Genomic DNA, 17,872 nt, shown 5'->3' on the forward strand with positions numbered 1-17,872 from the left:
TTTTGCATTTAATCTGAAATAGTATTTATTGCAAATATTTTCTCTATGATCTAATTGTAAATGCAGAAGAATGTCCTGTCCTATTTTTGGCCCCAAATCCATTTCGAAAGAAAGCAACTGATAATTTAATCAGGGAAAAAATCTGCAGATGACTTTGTGAGGGCAAGAATATTTATTTACTGTCCTAATGTCAGCCAAAAAGACTTCAAGTCCTTCCAGTACTGAAAACTTGTCTAATATTAAATAAATACCTTTTTACTGATTCTTAATTATGCAAATAGGCCTTTAGGACAAGACAAGTGTAAATATATACGAACGTGTTTTCTACCTGTGGAGCTTAAAGACCAGGTGATGTTGAGATTGAAGTTGTTGGAGGCGTTGATGGACATGTCAAGGTTTTTGTTGGCCTGCACAAGAAAAAGAAACATGTTAATCAAAGTTACTTTCGTATAACAAAGTAGGGCTTGGGCATACGGCCTAAAACAAAATCTCAGGCTTCTTGATACCAAACTTGATTCACCACTTTAATAGATTTTTTATTTTTCCTTCCTAAAACCTATAAACAACTACAAAAAACTATAAACAACAAAGACATTTGGAATTTGAACCAAAATTTCAAATTAAGTGCCAAATGCCAAGTTCTTATTTCTTATTTTCGGGTGCCATTTTTGTCCAAGTAGAGTCACAAATAACACCAGGTAATGATGTGAATTGCTCTCTGGACTACTGAAATTCAGTCTAAGTATAAGAAAAAAATGTTTTTTTCATGAACAATAAAATCAGCTACAAATACAACTACAACTACAAATTCAAATAAAATCTATGAAATTAATTTATCAGACAGGCCTATGACAAAGCCACATGAACTGATGTTCACATCAAGTAGAAATTGAAAATAATGTACTTAGCAAGCAAATATAGGTGACCAAATATGCATTCAGAGCCAAACACAAGAATACTGTCATTCTTTTTTTTTCGTTGACCTAATGATGATTGTAGTGATTTTGCATTTCTCCAGATGTACACATACACATACCGACAATCAGTTGTTTACATTCATGAAAAACAACCAAACAATCCTTGTTAAAACATTTTGAACTTGGTGACTCAACTTGCATTACTTATGGCAATTCTGAATCCATTCATTTGGCATTGTTCCATCAATCCTGTCTGCAATGTTACCTCAAAGCTCTTCTGAGTTTTATCCAAACCCACCTTTGGCCATTAAGAGGCAAAAGCAGAACGGATAAAAGTCAAGAAATTATAACAGTCTCAAAGTTTGACAGAAGTTTACAACGTTTAGAGAGTTAGTAGTCTTTTATCCATCGGCTTTTGGACCTCCTGTTCCACATTTTGCCACGGACTTCTGTCATGTCCTTATGGTCATCATCATCATCATCATCATCGTTTTTTTCTGTCCACCAGTTCATAAATGCAAAAAACACCCAAATCAAATCAAGTTATAACATGCAGCACTTATAACATGGAGAAAAAGTTGACTCGTCAACTGAAGCACACTGTGCATATGTTTGGGTGCGCACGTTACCTGTTCAGGCGTAGCCATGAAGTTGATGGCGGTGTAGTAGCGGTCATCTTCCTGGAGCAAGCTGAAGGTAAACTGGTAATCAATCAACAGGTTGTCTGGGCAACAGAGAAAGAATGAAAAACGCAAAAAAGACTAATGAAATGGAAACCCTGAGAGGAACCTGTGTGTTCACAAAACCTTTGATTAGAGAGACCAATGACCGCAGTAACTGAACTGAACCAAAAAGACGAACAAATATCGAAGGTCATCAGATCAGTGATTTTTATTTTATTTTATTTATTTATTTCTCATTCTCATTCTTTTGAGGTTGTTATTTACTTCCTGGTTGTTGAATTGGTTGTGTATTCATTTTCATTATGAATTATGAATTTTTGAGGCAGAACCAAAGTTGAAGAATTGTTTGAAGCTGACTGAGGTCAATAGTTTTGAATGATCAACATGAGGGGGCAAGAGCAAAAAGTGTAAAACTTCTTAACCTTTTGGAAAATAAGCTGTGGCTTTTGTTTGAGTTGCTAATGATTGTGTCTCTTCTTTTTCATTTCTATTTTTGTTTTTCTAATATGTTTTTGTCTTTTTTTAAATCTGCTTAAGCTGAACATTTTCAATTGTATATCTATCCAAAAAGAGGCACGACTTAGTCTACTTGCAGTGATACATTACTATTAGATTTACATTAACACCTCTGGCTATGGTACTTTTTGATTCCTTGTTTCGATAAAAGAGTATTTTTTTTTTGGGGGGGGTGGGTTTATTTCTTTGTCTGCTACTCTGCACTCATTCATTTTGACTTCAAGAATGTCATTCTAAATAAAACCTCCATTCCAGGTCAGTTTATTGACATTGCCTTCAAATGCAGACAGATTTATTGAAGTAAAAACATGGGAGACGCTGACTGTGAGTCAATACTCAATTAGATGAATAAGACTACAGTGGTGGAGTTCTGGTCAAAGATCTCAATCAGTGACAAAATAAACTAGGTGAGTCCGTAAGTGTGTAAAAAGTGCACACACGTTCTATAAATATGAACAGGGCTACGTTCAGTTTCTTGGACAAGCAAACGTCCCGATCAATAAAACGTATGTGAGAGTTTGAATACTCATGTTCTCGCTGAGAATTAATCATCTCTGAAAGCAGCTCCTATCGAGTGTCTGGAGGCAACTCATTGTCAGCGAGACAATGGTCAAAGTACGGAGGAGATGGCAGTGGTTCAACGATGGACAGCAGGAGCTGCGCTGTGTCACCTTGTCTGTTGAGCGTAATGGGAGCGGAGGGAAGAGGAATGGACGAAGAGGAAAGGTAGTGCAGCTGTGTGACAGGAGAGGATATCTGTGGGAGAGAATTTTTTTTTTATTCAAATCTTCAGTTTTTATTCAATCAATGAGGGATTGAGGTGTCTCTATCAGAGGGCAGTTCAGATTCAGACTTTTTTTTTTTTTTTTAAGTGACTGAAAGCTGCTGTCTTCTGCTGTTTGGCCACAGTCTTCGTTAATTTGTCCGGTAAATTTGTTGTATCATACCTCTCCACCATACCTCCATGAGATGGACTCCAGGTGGTCAGATGGCATGACTTTCAGCAAAACACCACAGTCTTCATTAAAATTTTATATCTGACTTGCTGTTTGGACAGCATTTATCAACCTAATACACAAATCAAGACTGATAAAGTTGTGCTGTTTCTGTACCTAAATCATGGTGTATCACTACAGTGATTTCATCCACTTGCTATCATACAATAAACTGTTGTTATAGTTAGCAAAAGACTTAAAACCATTTCTCCGTTGCAGTTCCAAAATAAATTCAATTATAATTGACAGTCACAGCCACCACGTATATAAAGTTGTTGATTACAGCTTGAATGAGCTTTCACAAAGCCATTTAAATCAGAAACCAACTAATGGCTCTGTAACTCAAGATCAAATGAATCACTGTGTCATACAATCGCTTTTGTAACATTTCAGTTTAAAATTGCGGCCCTTTTCTTCTTGAATCTTACTAGCAGAGGGTCAACTATGCTGCAACCTGAGGCTGAAAGAAGAAGACAAGATGACAACTGATGCACATAGTGAGTAAACATAGACCCCCATGTTAAAACTTTACAGCAGTGATTAACATGTTACAGTCTGGTGCAGAAACTGTCTTGGTGTTTGGAGCTCCTCCTTCATAATAACGCTTATGGGGGGGTTACATATTATATCTGCTGTTTATATTTTATCAAAGCTTCATCTTCTGCTTTAATAAGGTGATTTTTGATACTCCACAGTCACAGGTTCACGGCATTGCCTATTTTTGGATTAGCTAGGAGGTAGTTGCAGACTCTGCCAAGATGGGAAAGGGTGGATTCAGCTGCATTGGACATTTTGTCCAATGCAGCTGAATTTCCAAGCTCCAGTAACTGGATGCACGAATGTCATATCATCTCTTTATTACCGTACACCACGCATATATAACCTCATTTCAACTTGGACATGCCCAGCCTCCTTTCTTTTCGGTTCCCTTAACTAATAAAGAAATCAGTTGACATGCTTTTAAATTCAAAGCAAATAACTAACCCATTCCCATGTATTATAAACTAATTTATTTATTTTTATATTTTTATGTTTGGTGGGCTTACGGAATGATGATGAGGAGTGTGCTGGAAGAGAGCCCTTTGTATGTTGTCTGTGACCGTATTTGTTGTGTTGTATGTTTTATGCTGGATCCCATCAAAAATGAGATGGCTCATGCCAAGGGGCTATTCATTAATAAACTTTAAACAGTACATGAGGGGACAAACGCCAAGCGCTTAATCAGAAAAGTGATATTGTTGTAGTGGGTTCATCTGTTACCACAGTTCTATAATGTCAGTAAGAAAATATGGATTGTTTAGGATTATGGTTCACTACATTGCTGCAATGAACATACTTTTAAACGCTGCGGAGTGGAGCTGCTTAAACAAAAGAGCTCTGCAAAAGCATGCAGTGCTGTCAGATGAAATCAGTCGTTGAACGCTGGGTGCCAGCAGTCGATGCTGCAAAGGCCTTTAAATTTCCACAGCAGAAAAACTTTGTCTCGCGCTGGAGAGAGAGACAGAAAAATAGAAAAAGAGTTGTATAGTGATCACCTTCCCTTCAACTGTACAATCCCAGGGCGTTACCAAGACGAAAGCAAACTATGGTTGACAAACAGCCTTGTTTTGTTCAGTCTTCATGGCAAGTTAGCCCGGATACTAAATATCATCAGATCAAAGACAATATTTTTTCTTAGCATCTCTCTTTTCCTCCCTCCCAGGCAGATGTGCACTGCTGCTACTCAGTTGTTTATCCCATAAGGGTCGTCAGTACAACTTCAGAGTATTTGAGCTTTTTATACTTTTTAAAAGGGGATATAGACATGTTTGCGTGCGTGTGTGTTTGTGGGTGCCATCCAGCACATATCAAGTATGTGGCCATGATTAAGTAGTTATCTACATCAGTTTGTGGCATGTGTGTAAGTGTGACTGAATATAGAGTTGTGTGTGTCTGCATGGCCAAACAAACAAAATAGAGTGTAGCACAAAAAAAACCTTCTGACACAAAAAACAAATTGCACCTGTCCCTCTGTGTCTTTCCAATATGTTTGATTTCAAGGCTGTTAGGAACAAGAGCATCAGCAAGGTTTGAAAGTTCATGTCAGCTAATTACAAATCCCACCTGAGAAATAAGACAGCACTTTCACAGGCAGTCTCAATTACACGCGTGCAGGTGCTAATTCTCACACCCAATGAATCACATCAAGGTATCACTAAAGGTATTAACAATTCCTAGGAGAACTGAAATGGAAATAGACTGTGCCAATTTCCGAGGTTCACAGATGGGTGATCTTATTACTAAAATATGTAAGCTGATTCAGTCAATGTGAAACAAAACATTGTGGTCAGGAATGAGAGGACGGAGGAGAAAGCCGTCATCCGGAACATAATCTGATATTCCGGACATATGCTTCAAAAATAAATCCAAGACAAGTGTGGACTCACCTATAATGCCAGCTTGTCAGACTCTCTTGCAGAAGTTTCATTTAATGCTTGTTAACAACTTATTATTTGCCATTTGCAACAACCGTCTGACCGAGCACACAACCGAGACAATGGAGTGCAGGTTACCAATGTATGCATGAGCTCTGGTTATGTTGATTTATCAGAAAACAACGACCTGAGGTGATAGACGGCACTGTCACAATCACCAGTGACTCAACTGGAGATGATTTACCACAAAATGCTAATCAGTACATTTTTAAAGGGAATGAGGAGAAGGTGTGTAACAGAGCGACAGTTACACACATCAGTTGTGAAGTTGCTAAAAGAAGAGGAAAAATATCAACAGTCTCTGTGGCCCTGAGGCGCTCTGGCAGGCTGTTCCAGAGTCGTGGACCATAATGGCTGAATGCAGCCTCACCGTGGGTTTTGGTTCCAACTCATGAAATGGTTAAAAGGTAGGTGCCAGAGGACTTCAGGGTCCGTGAGCACCGATGTGATAAAAGCAAGTCAGACTGTTAAGACACTTAAAAACTAGTAAAAGAACCTTAAAATTGATCCCAAAACGGAGGGAGGGAGCCAATGCAATGATTCTAAAACTGGTGTAATGTGCTCCCACCCTTTGGTCCTCGTCAGCACGTGAGCGGCTGAGTTCTGTAGTAATTGTAGATTATTAATACTCTTTTTTAGGAAGACCAGAGAGCAGGGCATGACAATAATCTAAAGGGCTAGAGATAAAAGCATGCATCAGCACCTCCGTGCTGGCCTGAGAGAGACCCTAGCTAAATACCTATATTCATAATATTCTTTATGTGTGGAATAAAAGTGAGCTCAGAGTCAAAAATAACCCCCAGATCCTTCACAGATTGTGAAAGTTTAAAATCTGGTAGTTTTGGTAAAAGTTTATCTCTCTGGCCTTCAGGACCAATGACTAAAACCTCTGTATTGTCCTGGTTGAGTTGTAGGAAATTCTCTGCCATCCATTATTTATCATCTAAAATACAGTTAAAGAGGGCATCAAGTGGCCCTGCGTCATCAGAACCAGTTAACACGAGAACTTCCAAGACGGTCATTTTGACCGTTTTGAAATTTCTATGTGCGATAACCTAGTTGAATCATAAAATACAATCCTGCTGGTACTTTACTTTCCTAAAACTGTCTGTATTTTAATTTAAAATGTTTTCATATAAATCACACAAAAGACAAAGTAGATATGATCATTTTTACCTATTTCGTCCATAAGCGATCATATTGACTGCACGGAATTTCACAGTATAAGTTCATATTTCCCGCGATCAATTGAGCGAAGGAAGAGAACGATGACAGCTGCCATGGCCTTGAAGATGCTTCAAAACTTGGACAGCGACAGTTCTAATGGAGGGGATCTGTCAGAGGTGGAAAGTGACAGCGACCTTTCCTGGGTAAATGGGTAAAATAGGGCTTCACCCTCGGACAGTGAGTTGGAGTCAGAGTCCGTATCGAAGAAAAGGAGTCGACTTTCATTGGATACTGTGGATCCAGATGTTCGGGTCACGGCTGACGTAGGCCTGCAAAGTGAGGTCCACTGTCCTGTCTTTTTCTCCTGCTGTTCCACTGTTATGTCCCGTGCTGCTATTTTCGCCACAACCCTTTTACTATTATTATTATTATTATTCTAATTAGCTGATTCTTCTTATTCTTACTATTATTGTTGTTGTTATAGGGCTTCCCGAACCACTACATGCCCTGAGCCAACTGCGTCAAGTCTGCTATCTATCATGTATAATACTTAAAGTTTTTGGATTCATGTTCTGAGTTATGTTGAATTCTATTGAGAAAAAAATGCAATAGTTACGATTTACGATGCTATAAATGTATAATTCAACTTGTTAAAATATAAATCTTGGTGTTATTTTGTATTTTTTAGAGATATCATAACACAATGAATGAATTAATGTTTAACTGGGTATTTTTCATGAGAGATTACAGAGTTTGGAATCAAGCGGCAGTTCTAGTAGTTATGGAATTCCGACACAACTAGTGTTAAAAACAGTACCAGAGAGGCCGACCAGGTGCTTCAGTCTATTTAATAAAATGTGATGGTCTACTGTATCGAAGGCTGCACTAAGATCCAGTAAAACCAAGACTGTGAGTTTATGGTTATCTAAATTGTGCCTGGTGTCATTTAAAAATGTTTTAAAGTGCTGTCTAGGTACTGTGGTTAATCCTAAAACCAGATAGAAATTTCTCTAAAATGCTATTCTCATTAAAAAATAATTTACTTGGTTGAAGACCAGTTTTTCTAAAATTTTACTTAAAAATGGTAAGTTGGATATAGGTCTGTAGTTAAAGTAAAAATGCTGTGATCTAAATTGCTCTTTTTAAGAAGTGGCTTCACCACCTCTGTTTTATAGGCAGTGGGGAAGACACCTGTCTGAAGAGAACAATTTGCTATGTTTAAAATCTGTTCCTCAAAGAATTCATAAAATGTTTTTAGAGGTGATGCGGGAATTGGCTCTAAAAGGCAGGTTGTTGGGTTCACCTGGGAGAAGACTCGACCAAGTGTCTTTGCATCAACCAGATTAAAACTCTCCAGTGTTTCCTTGGGTAAAAGCAACTGTTCAGGTGTATTAAAAACAATATTCTGATGAGATAAAATACTGGCTCTGATGTTATCAATCTTACTACTGAAGTGGTCTGTAAAGTCCTCACATAGGGCCTCGCTTACTGCCGTGGAGGATTTATTGAAATCAGTGCTGGTTAAAATATCAAAGGGGGAGAAAAGAAATCTAGAGTTGCTTTTATTGTCTGCTATAGGTTTTCGAGAAATTAGTCCTTCTTGCCAGTTTGATTGTGTTATTGTAAGTTTTGAGTTGATCCCAATATATTTCATAATGTACTGTTAGTTTGGTTTTTCTCCACCTTCCTTTAAGAGGCATAAACCTCGGGCAGAACCAGGCTTAGGCCAGACTTGGACCAGTTGGGTTGAGAAAGGGAGAGAGAGAGAAAGAGAGAGACGGGGGCGGGGACACAGTTTGGTATTGTGGAGAGAGAATGGTAGTTATGCAATGCAATGCAAGCAGGAAGGTATGATACTGTTAAATTCATAAAAATATGGGAGCAGCAGGTGTTGCAGGAACATGGGGTGGCGATGATTCACCTGCAGGATGAGGACGGGGAGAGAGAGGAGAGGAACTGGGAGAGACAGAGACTTCGGGGAAAAATCATCTCCCCCCTGTCCAATTTTCTGTCTCCCTAAACTACCCTGTCAAAAAATAAAAGAATACCATGGCCAGATCTGCTTTATGGTGCAATGTGCAGTTAATCCACCAAACATGCTGAACATTGCGATATCCAACATCCTAGAGTGAAACTCAGCCAATCCCGACCCACACTTGGCGAGGGCAGGGTACACCCTTGACAGTCCATCATACGATATTGTTGTAATGGCCAAAGGTTTTTGGGCCTGTTAGGACCAATTAATCTATGCTATATAGGCATCCTGACAGACTGCCTGTCAACAAATATTGAAGCACTGTGGACTGAAGCCAGATTGTGGTCTAATGAATGACCTAAGGCCAGAAAAGATGTCAGCTGCTGATCACTGCCACAGAGCCGCTGTGAGGTCTGGACTGCCTATAAAATTCACAAATGTATGTTAAACTTGTGTTTGATAACTTCAACTCTACAACAAGAAGCCTGATCATATCAATTAGAAACTACATGTAAACAAAGCCTTCTCGGATTCTCTGCTCTTGGATGTGTCATCATCATTCAGTCCTTTTTCTCGATTACATGCCGGCCATTTCTTATTGTTCTTTAATTGGGATTGTGAAGCTGTCAGTAAATATTGGAGCCACTTTCTTTCAGCCTGACTAAGCCATCCCAGCAGGCCTTGGGGCAGCAGGCAGTGCTGACTATGAACTGGCTGGTGTGAGCCAGTAATTCGACTGACTGCTGGTCTCTCTGCTAGAAGTGGTGGGACACTTGGTGGCTGCCCCTAATTAGCCATCCATTGTAGCTGACTGTGATGGAATATGACAGTGGTGTATTAAAGCGCTGTCCCTGTGATGCCTGCTCATAAATGCGAGCCTGAGTAGGGGCAAACTCATTAAACAGCGAAGTTGCTGTTCATCAATTGACTGGTGGTTCGATATGATGGTGTTAACTCAACCAAAGCATCACTCTCTGCACATTCTGGAGCACCACTGCCAATAGCTGGAAACTCACATTTATCAGTCTGATAATAACATTTCATCAAAGTGAGTTTCAGGCCGCTGCTTCATGACACACTTCCTACTATGACGAAGAACAAGTTTCTGAGTGTGATGGAACATCATTCTGTATTTTTCTTCAATTACAGACAATTGTCAGGTTTTAGGTAAAAAGCCAACTTTTTCATTTCTTCCTATTTTTATCAACCAGTCGCAAAGAGAGGCCAAAACAATTAAATCATCCTGTGAAGACAAATTGTGTCAGTGTTTTCTTCAGCTGCTAACCTGAGTTAACCCTGTGGTAATCATACAATCCAACATTAAGGACAATCTACATATGAGCTGCTCTTCAATTGAACTGTACAGATCTCCTCATTAAAAGCTCTGCCATATTGGCATATTTTACTTTAAAAGGGCACAGCAGCACAGTGGTCAGCTGTTGCCCCACGATAAGAAGTTTGTGGCTTTGATTCCTGGCCTGGGGCCTTTCTGTGTGCAGTTTGCATGTTCTCCCCGTGCCTGTATGGGTTTCCTCCGGGTAATCCGGTTTCCTCCCACCGTCCAAAGACATCATGTTTGGGCTAATTGGTGACTCTAAATTGTCCGTAGGTCTGAATGTGAGTGTGAGTGGTTGTTGGTCTCTGTCTGTCTCTGTGTGTTGGCCCTGTGATGGACTGGCGACCTGGTCATTGTGTACCCTGCCCTCACCCAATGTAAGCTGGGAATGACCTGGAAGTGGTTAAGCGGTTGAATGAGCTGCTGTTAACTGCGGTGTTAACTGCTAAACAGGAAGCTGTGAGTTGGACATAAGTCTGAATTTTACGCCTTCTTTCAGCTTGGTAACAGCACATGTACCAGTTCACCTGAACAGAGCTAAAGCCCAGGACAGTGGGATTCGAGAGACCTGCCTTCCAAAGCTACATCTGACTCCTCAGTCTGACGCCCAATTTTAACTACTACAGTTTGAGTGATGAGGTAAAACAGTGGTTCAAGGAAAAAGAGAGGCAGACAGAGAGCAATGGAGGGGACTACTGAAAATGTTTGATTCAGAACAGATGGCATCAGAGGTGGACTTCTGATATTCAGCTGTTCAACCTTGGGCAGTTGTTTGGTTTAGATAATGGCTCTCTCTTAACCTTTGAGGCGTTTGTGGCAAGTGCTTAACCTCTGTTCCTGGACTTTCGGTGCCCTGTAAGTGTTTTGTGTCAGGGTTACTGCTGTCTTAGGCAGACAAGCAGTCAGATACTGCTACATGGATGGAATAAATCCAGTGTGTTGTGGTCTGCAGAGGCAGCACTGAAATATATTTTAAAGTCATGCCATATACTGTAGATTTGGCTGTGTTTTTTCAGGGACTACTCATAGAAGCTGTGGCTGAAATTCAGATCAACTAAACCCAACCAGGAGTCACAGAGGATTTGTCATCAGGTTTATTGGCCCAGGACTTTTTAAAGCAACTCAATGCACAAATCCCCTTGCAACATGTTGCCAATGAGCAAAAAAAAAAAAAAAAAAACATTAAAAGTATTTTTGTAATAGCAAAAATTTGAGACAAACCAGAAATCCCTTCTGGGATCCCCCATCTGTGACCATAAAGGATTAGCGATACTAAAGGGAGTGACGTATACAGAATATTAAACTCCAGATACTTCAGTGTGTCAGTACGCACACATACAACACACTATGTCACAGTATACTTTTATACATCGGCACAGTGTGTTTAAAAGCATAACAGTTAAACCTATTCCATAGTTTTACCCTAAATTCTTGGCAAATTGAGAGCACCATCCATATATTTTCATACTTGTACGAAGATATAACGTGAACAAAATATCCCACTCAAAACAACAAGTGTGAGTGTAGGAGGACTCAAAAAAAGGCAAAGCTACAGAGTCTGCCACATGAAAAAGATACTATGGACTAAACCTTTATAGGCTGAGCCTGTTCTTTCTCCCCGCGTAAGTGTGACGACTAATGTGACTGATTGTAGGATCACTTGACTGCAACAAAACAATAGCTTTGTCCTCAGAATGACTGGGAATTAGGCACCTGTGTTGTTGTTGTTGTTGTTTTTATGTATTCTGCCTCACACCTCATAAACAACTACATGGGAGCTTAGATGGATGATCTTTTGCAGTCCTAATGAACTAATAATGAAACCCTTTCCTCAGACTCCAGTTAATCTCTGACTACTAACTTTCCAGCATCTTTTCAAATCCACAGGTGGTGCAGAATCCTGCTCTATTCCAGCAAGGTCCCTGCTGGCTCCCACATACTCTCCATGTCATTTTATGTGATGAGATAAAGCCTTTTTTTCCACCCTTCCCGTGACATTAAAGGCTAATATTGACCTCAACTGCAATCTCGGCTGCTCTCCTTAAAGTACGAGGAAATGGATGGCTTTTAAATCAGTATTTCATACATGCTTTTTCTCTGCATGTATGTGCAGGACAGTGGTGCTGTGTGCATTCATGTGTGTGCTTGCTGTTATTCAAACAAGCTAACCCCATTTCACAGACAGCAGAAAAGATAATGTCCCATTAATGACAGAACATAATGTAGTCAAATACATCTGAAAAAACACATGCACACAAATGCACACAAAGGGCTCATTCGTAGCCATAGTTACACAGCCGAGCGACAACAGACTTTAAGAGCCATTAAAACACGTGCACCCATGTTTTTATGTCTTACTCTATACATGTGCATTGTCTGAGGACCATCACAACACTGGGCAAGGGCATTGCATTGGTGCCATCTAGTGCCTTCAAATCTCAGTTCTGAAGATGAAAGACAATACAAAAAAGACAAAAAAGAACAGAAACTGATAAATGCAGGCCATAATATTAGCACATATAATTCCTTCTCCTCCAGAGTACTGAATTCACCAAATTAAATACTTGATCATGTTCTCAGAGATAATAAATGTGGTTAAAGGTACCATATGTTGCATTTTTCATGTGAGCTATCTGAAGTGTTGATATCCATTAGAACTTGTGTCAAACTCACGGCACATCCAGCCCAGCATACAATCATATCCAGCAAGCAAGATCATTTCCATTGTCAAATTTTTAATGGCCTGGCGCCTGCAACACTCATACTACAAATCCCATAATGCAGCGCAACAGCTGCCGTGCCAAACAATAGACCACCTGCAAGAACCCTAACTTCAGCTTCCCTGACGACACACCAATCAGGCATCTGTGGATGTTTTCAATTGTGTGCAAAACTTGTCTTGTTTATAGAGCTAATGTGGCTGTAATGTAAGAATTTTAAAATTTTTATTTGTATTTATGCTGTCAAGTTTTCACTAGACATTTTCATGGAGAACAAAATATTTATATCTGCTTATTTTGGGGGGCAAAAAATAGGATTCTGTCTGTTTAAATTCAGATTTTTATTCAAAACCTAGTTAGTCAGCCTGTTTAATAATTGTTTTTCCAGTTTGGCCTGCGATCTACTGTGTGCTATGAGCTTTGACCCCTTATGTGATTGAGTTTGACACCCCTACATTAGAAAAAATATTTGTGGTAGTTTTAAATCTCCTTAAGTTCAGCAGTTTGTGCATCTTGTGTCTCAACCTCAATAATAGACCCAAGACAGTGCTGCCATCACATACTATCAATGCAGTTATATGGACAAATTAGAAGAAAATAAACTCAAAGGTCCGAGCATTTCCACTTTTGACTTTGTTGTGACATCACAAGATGTCCTGACAGATGGTTACAAGGATTAGTTCCAGAATGATGATCAAAGATCGCATGGGCATCTGGCTTAAGACTGTGTGGGACCTTTAAATAAAAAGCTGTGCACCAAGAAGGGTGAGCCCACGTTAACAACGTAGTCACATTCTTGAGCAGAAGTTATTTTTTGTGATCAAAGGCATATTTGAGGTGACCAGTACAATCTACTCCTCTGATCGCCGTATCCTTTTGAGCCTCTGTCATCATTGAAACAATGATAGGCCAACTTCAGACTAGAGGACTATTTACATTGATAGGACTTGAACCTTACTCTAGTGCATTATGATATTGATACGGTGGAAGTGAACTGAACTGCCGCATGGATTTGTGCAGGTGCGTGTTTATCTGAGTGTATGAGAGAGCAAGAAAGTAAACATGTGTTTTTCTGCCACAAAACATCTGTTTTGACTGCAGCTCTCCTCCTCTGTATGCCCTTTAACAGGAAAACCAACAATTTGTTGTAAATGAGCTAAGTCAGTGGGATCCCTGCCTGCATCTGTCAACAGGAAACCACAGTCTGGGACAGAGATACATCCTCTTCCTCTCCTGAACCATTTGCTGAAAATCTTTGTAACCAACAGCAGAGTTGGTATTGCGTTTTTAAAGTCTTGACATGGCTTTCAACCAGTTGCACATGTCTCAAGCAATTTTTTTACCATGTTAGACCTGAAGGGCACTGATTACTCTGGCTTACATTGAATAATGACAACAAGCAATCCCCTTTGGCCACCCTGTGTTGCAGTGTTAGCTCTCTGAGAGTCAAAGGCAGAGGTGACATGACATTGTTCTAAGTGCATCATGACTCCTCAGGAAAGATTGGCTGGTGGGGAAAACACTCAAAATAAATGTGCTTTAACACATAAAAGGGTTAGTATTTTTGTTTTCAGAAGTGCAGATATATTTGTAGTTTTAACAATCCAATCCCGCTTCTTAGTGATGTTTTAGATTTTCTCCCTCTCTTTCCAAGCATTGAAATAAAACCTAGACATAATTTAAAAATATATATGATAAAAATCTAACTTTATACAAACTAGGACATTCAACCCTCAGAAGTGGATATAAAGCGCTGTTGATCCATAACATCTTGAGTTACAGACATGCTTTTTTAATAAGATTTGACTCAGTCTGACCCTTCTACTGACAAATTTATACCTTACTTCTGCGTGACTGTCATTTAAGTGTCATCTTCCATCTTGTGCATCTAAACTCACATCTCTACCTTGGACACTGCCATTGGCTCCCGCCGGACTGTCAGTTTTCTGTAGCCAAATAAATAAGATCAAATCTGTATTTTTCTGGGGTAAGAGTGAAGAGAAATTGCTCTGAGTTTATGGTAGTGACAGAATGAAGTCAGAGACTTAGAGGCTTTGGAGCTGATTTTTTTATGATTTCTGCTCAAAAGATTGAACAGAACTCCTGATCAGATAAAGACAGAAACTTCAAATCATCTCTAGAACAGCAGAAATCAAAAACATAATGTTCAGTGATTAACTTCTCATTGGTTTCTAAAATTTACGGTGTTTGCATCTCGAAAATACATTTTTTGTTAGCTTTGAACCGTCTTTATTAAATGACAGCAATAATTGGCTGTTGTTTAGCTTGCTGTTTCTGAATACGTAGACTTAATGACATTTAAAAAAAATTACAATTTGCTAAGGAAAACGCATATAAGCATGAAAAAAAGCAGAAAAGCCTTAATGATACTCTCAAAGATATGAATCATGATTGCAATGTTGAACTCCCTTTGAAAATATGTGTATTTGAAAAAAAAAAAAATATCGACATAAATCTAGATGTTTAATGTTAGAACATGTTTATCATCATTTTGCAAATATAAGCTATGGAGGTTGTTTTCGAAGATTGCTTTAGGTATTCCAATGTGCTACAACATAATTCAGCTTCTCAGACTCACCATGGCCTAAGGGCAACACATCCAGTGCTGCTAACTGGATGTGGGACGCTCATTGATTTCTTAAGTTTATCCGTTGATGGGAAGCTATGATGAAGTATCCTGAAATCTTTCCTCCCACAGGCTGAGGCAGCATGGGGCTGTGTCACTGCCTGACAGGCACTCAATAGAGAACACTTAATTGTGTCCATCTGTAACTGTCCAGATATTTTCTAAGTAGTCATTGTTTCACCAAATTACCCTTATTATGTACCATCCCCCCCTTGAAACTCTCAAGTTGCACTGAAAGCTGTTTGTAAACATATTTTGGCTCAAATGTAACTGTATCATTTCACAGTTGCGTAAAAGCAGTGAAGGATGCTTCCAGAAAGTTTCCAAAAAGTTTTTTGAGAAGGTTTTTGTTGCTTGTTTGTTACATTTCAAATACATTGTAATTCACAACAACTCAAATTGATCACATCCTCTTCATAAAAGTGATGTTAGCTCATGGAAGTAAATATTAAGTTTGACTTCTAACGAACTGTGTGTGTGTGTGTGTGTGTGTGCAGTGGCTGGAAGGTGAGGGGCAATCAACTGTATTTGTGGCAGGATACTCACAATAACATGTTCCCCGGAGAGGGTTACCAAGGTAACGGTTCTCTAAGTCACATCTGGAACAATACAGAAAAGAAGACAGAAACAGAAAGAGGAATAAAAGAGAGAAAAAAGAGCAGCATTAGCATTTAAAAGATTTTAAACAGTGTGTCTGTGCAGGTTTTATGTACGTGGGTGTGTGTGTGTTTGTTAGCTTTGCTGCAGGTACAGTATTGTCTTCCCACAATACTTTGCAAAGTGATTTCCCATGAGAGTCCTCTCTAGCCTTAGATGCTGTGCTTTTCCCCAGTGGCTCCAATGATACAAACACACACTAGAGTCAAAGACCATACTAAAATCGGAGAGGGAAACTTTTCACAGTATTTTGATCAAATAGATTTCATATTTTTGTATTTAGTCACAAAAACTGGAGCTGTTTTTTTAAGTATAAAAACATTTTTTATTCCTTTCCAAAAACAAATGACAAATACTGAAGAAATTATCCTAAGCATTTTTTTTTTATTTTGTTTTTATTGTTCCTTCTAGAGTTTGACAAAATTTCCTTTTGCTGTTAAAGTGACAAAAATTTATGATGTTGTCTTTTCTCTAGAATTGTGATTGGGTTGGGCGCCGCATTTGTCCAAACTGAGCTGCAGTATGTAGCTGTCCAAGATGGCAGACCCGACTGTGCATCACTCCACATGTGCAAATCACATCAAGTTAGCTTGTCTAGTAATGACAAGCTAAGCCCACCTATGAAAAGTGAGAATTGAAGAGGAGACCAATTTTCATTAAAAACGAATCAAACTAAACTACAAATTCAAATTAATTCATAAAATCAATCAATAATTGAACTCCATCTTAAAGTATTTACAATTCCATTAAGTGCTCTACAAAGGCTATACAGTCCAATACCAGCCCACCTACCCAACTACAAACAACTGCTCACTTGCACACATACACATCTGCAAAATACATGACCAAATTAAACAAAGCTAAAGGCTACAAGCATTTCCATTAAATGGATGGACTCAATGTGTTTAATTGGAACATGTCAGGAGAATAGTGATGCATCAAAAGTTCATCAGGCCAAAACCACTGTTTCTGTAATGTGGTTCTGTTTGTTGCAAATCACACAACACAAGTCGTAGATTAATTATTATTGTGGAGAGGCCAGGGGGTTCGATACAATGGACAGTGAATGCAGAAGAGATTTTTGGTGCAGTAATGACAATCACAGGTTTGCTTTGCACTCCTCTCTTTCATTCAGATGTTAATATTTGAATTTGCAATGACAGTAATCAGATTCAATAATCAGAAAACAAAATAGTAAACATGTTTGACAGTGGAAAGATCAAAACACCATGACATTTCATTGTTGATAAACCTGGCAGTGCGGGCATGTTTTGCAAGAGAGAATAACAACATTAGAACAAAAAGCATTGTGAAAAGAAATAAATAGACAGAGAGATAAATGAATAAAGAAATATCAGCCTCCGCCAGTCAATACTGTCAAAGAGTGTACTCGGATTTTCATTAGCATTTTATTTTTGGCATTTCAGCTATTAGTCATTCACTGTGACCAAATAGAGGATGACTATGGTTTAATAAAAAAGGAACACGTTTGCTGATGGACAGTAATTGGCTGTTGAAAGTTGTGACCTTTTCATTTAAGGGAAGTCTCTGATGACCACTAAGCTCCCCGACAACACAATTTGATGGAGAAAAAACCCATTGATTTTTACAAGCAGAAATATAATGGATTTCTCAAAATACATAACGGGATTTTAATGTGTTTAAAAGGGCCCTGAGGTCCAGGAACTTAACGGTTCATATGAATACTGTAAATGTTAACATTCAGTGAATGTAATTAAATCAAATACTAGGGCTACATTTTTTTTTTTTCAGTTATCATCAAGG

The 17,872-nt window shown here is 38.9% G+C and overlaps 1 protein-coding gene across 3 annotated transcripts in view; it reads right to left on the reverse strand.

The window, feature by feature from the left end:
* Positions 1-17,872, reverse strand: part of LOC115055161 (attractin-like protein 1) — a 160,115-nt gene that overhangs the window by 30,428 nt on the left and 111,815 nt on the right. For 2 of the 3 annotated variants that reach the window (XM_029520685.1, XM_029520686.1), the window contains 3 exons: positions 15,977-16,029; positions 1,547-1,641; positions 329-407 (listed from right to left, as the gene is read on the reverse strand). In XM_029520685.1, the coding sequence (XP_029376545.1) occupies positions 329-407; positions 1,547-1,641; positions 15,977-16,029 (227 nt within the window). Of the gene's footprint in view, positions 1-328; positions 408-1,546; positions 1,642-15,976; positions 16,030-17,872 lie in introns of those variants that run through there. The other variant, XR_003841665.1, reaches the window with a different exon arrangement.

The sequence above is a fragment of the Echeneis naucrates genome, chromosome 15, assembly GCF_900963305.1.
Source record: "Echeneis naucrates chromosome 15, fEcheNa1.1, whole genome shotgun sequence".
In the NCBI taxonomy this organism is placed as follows: domain Eukaryota; kingdom Metazoa; phylum Chordata; class Actinopteri; order Carangiformes; family Echeneidae; genus Echeneis; species Echeneis naucrates.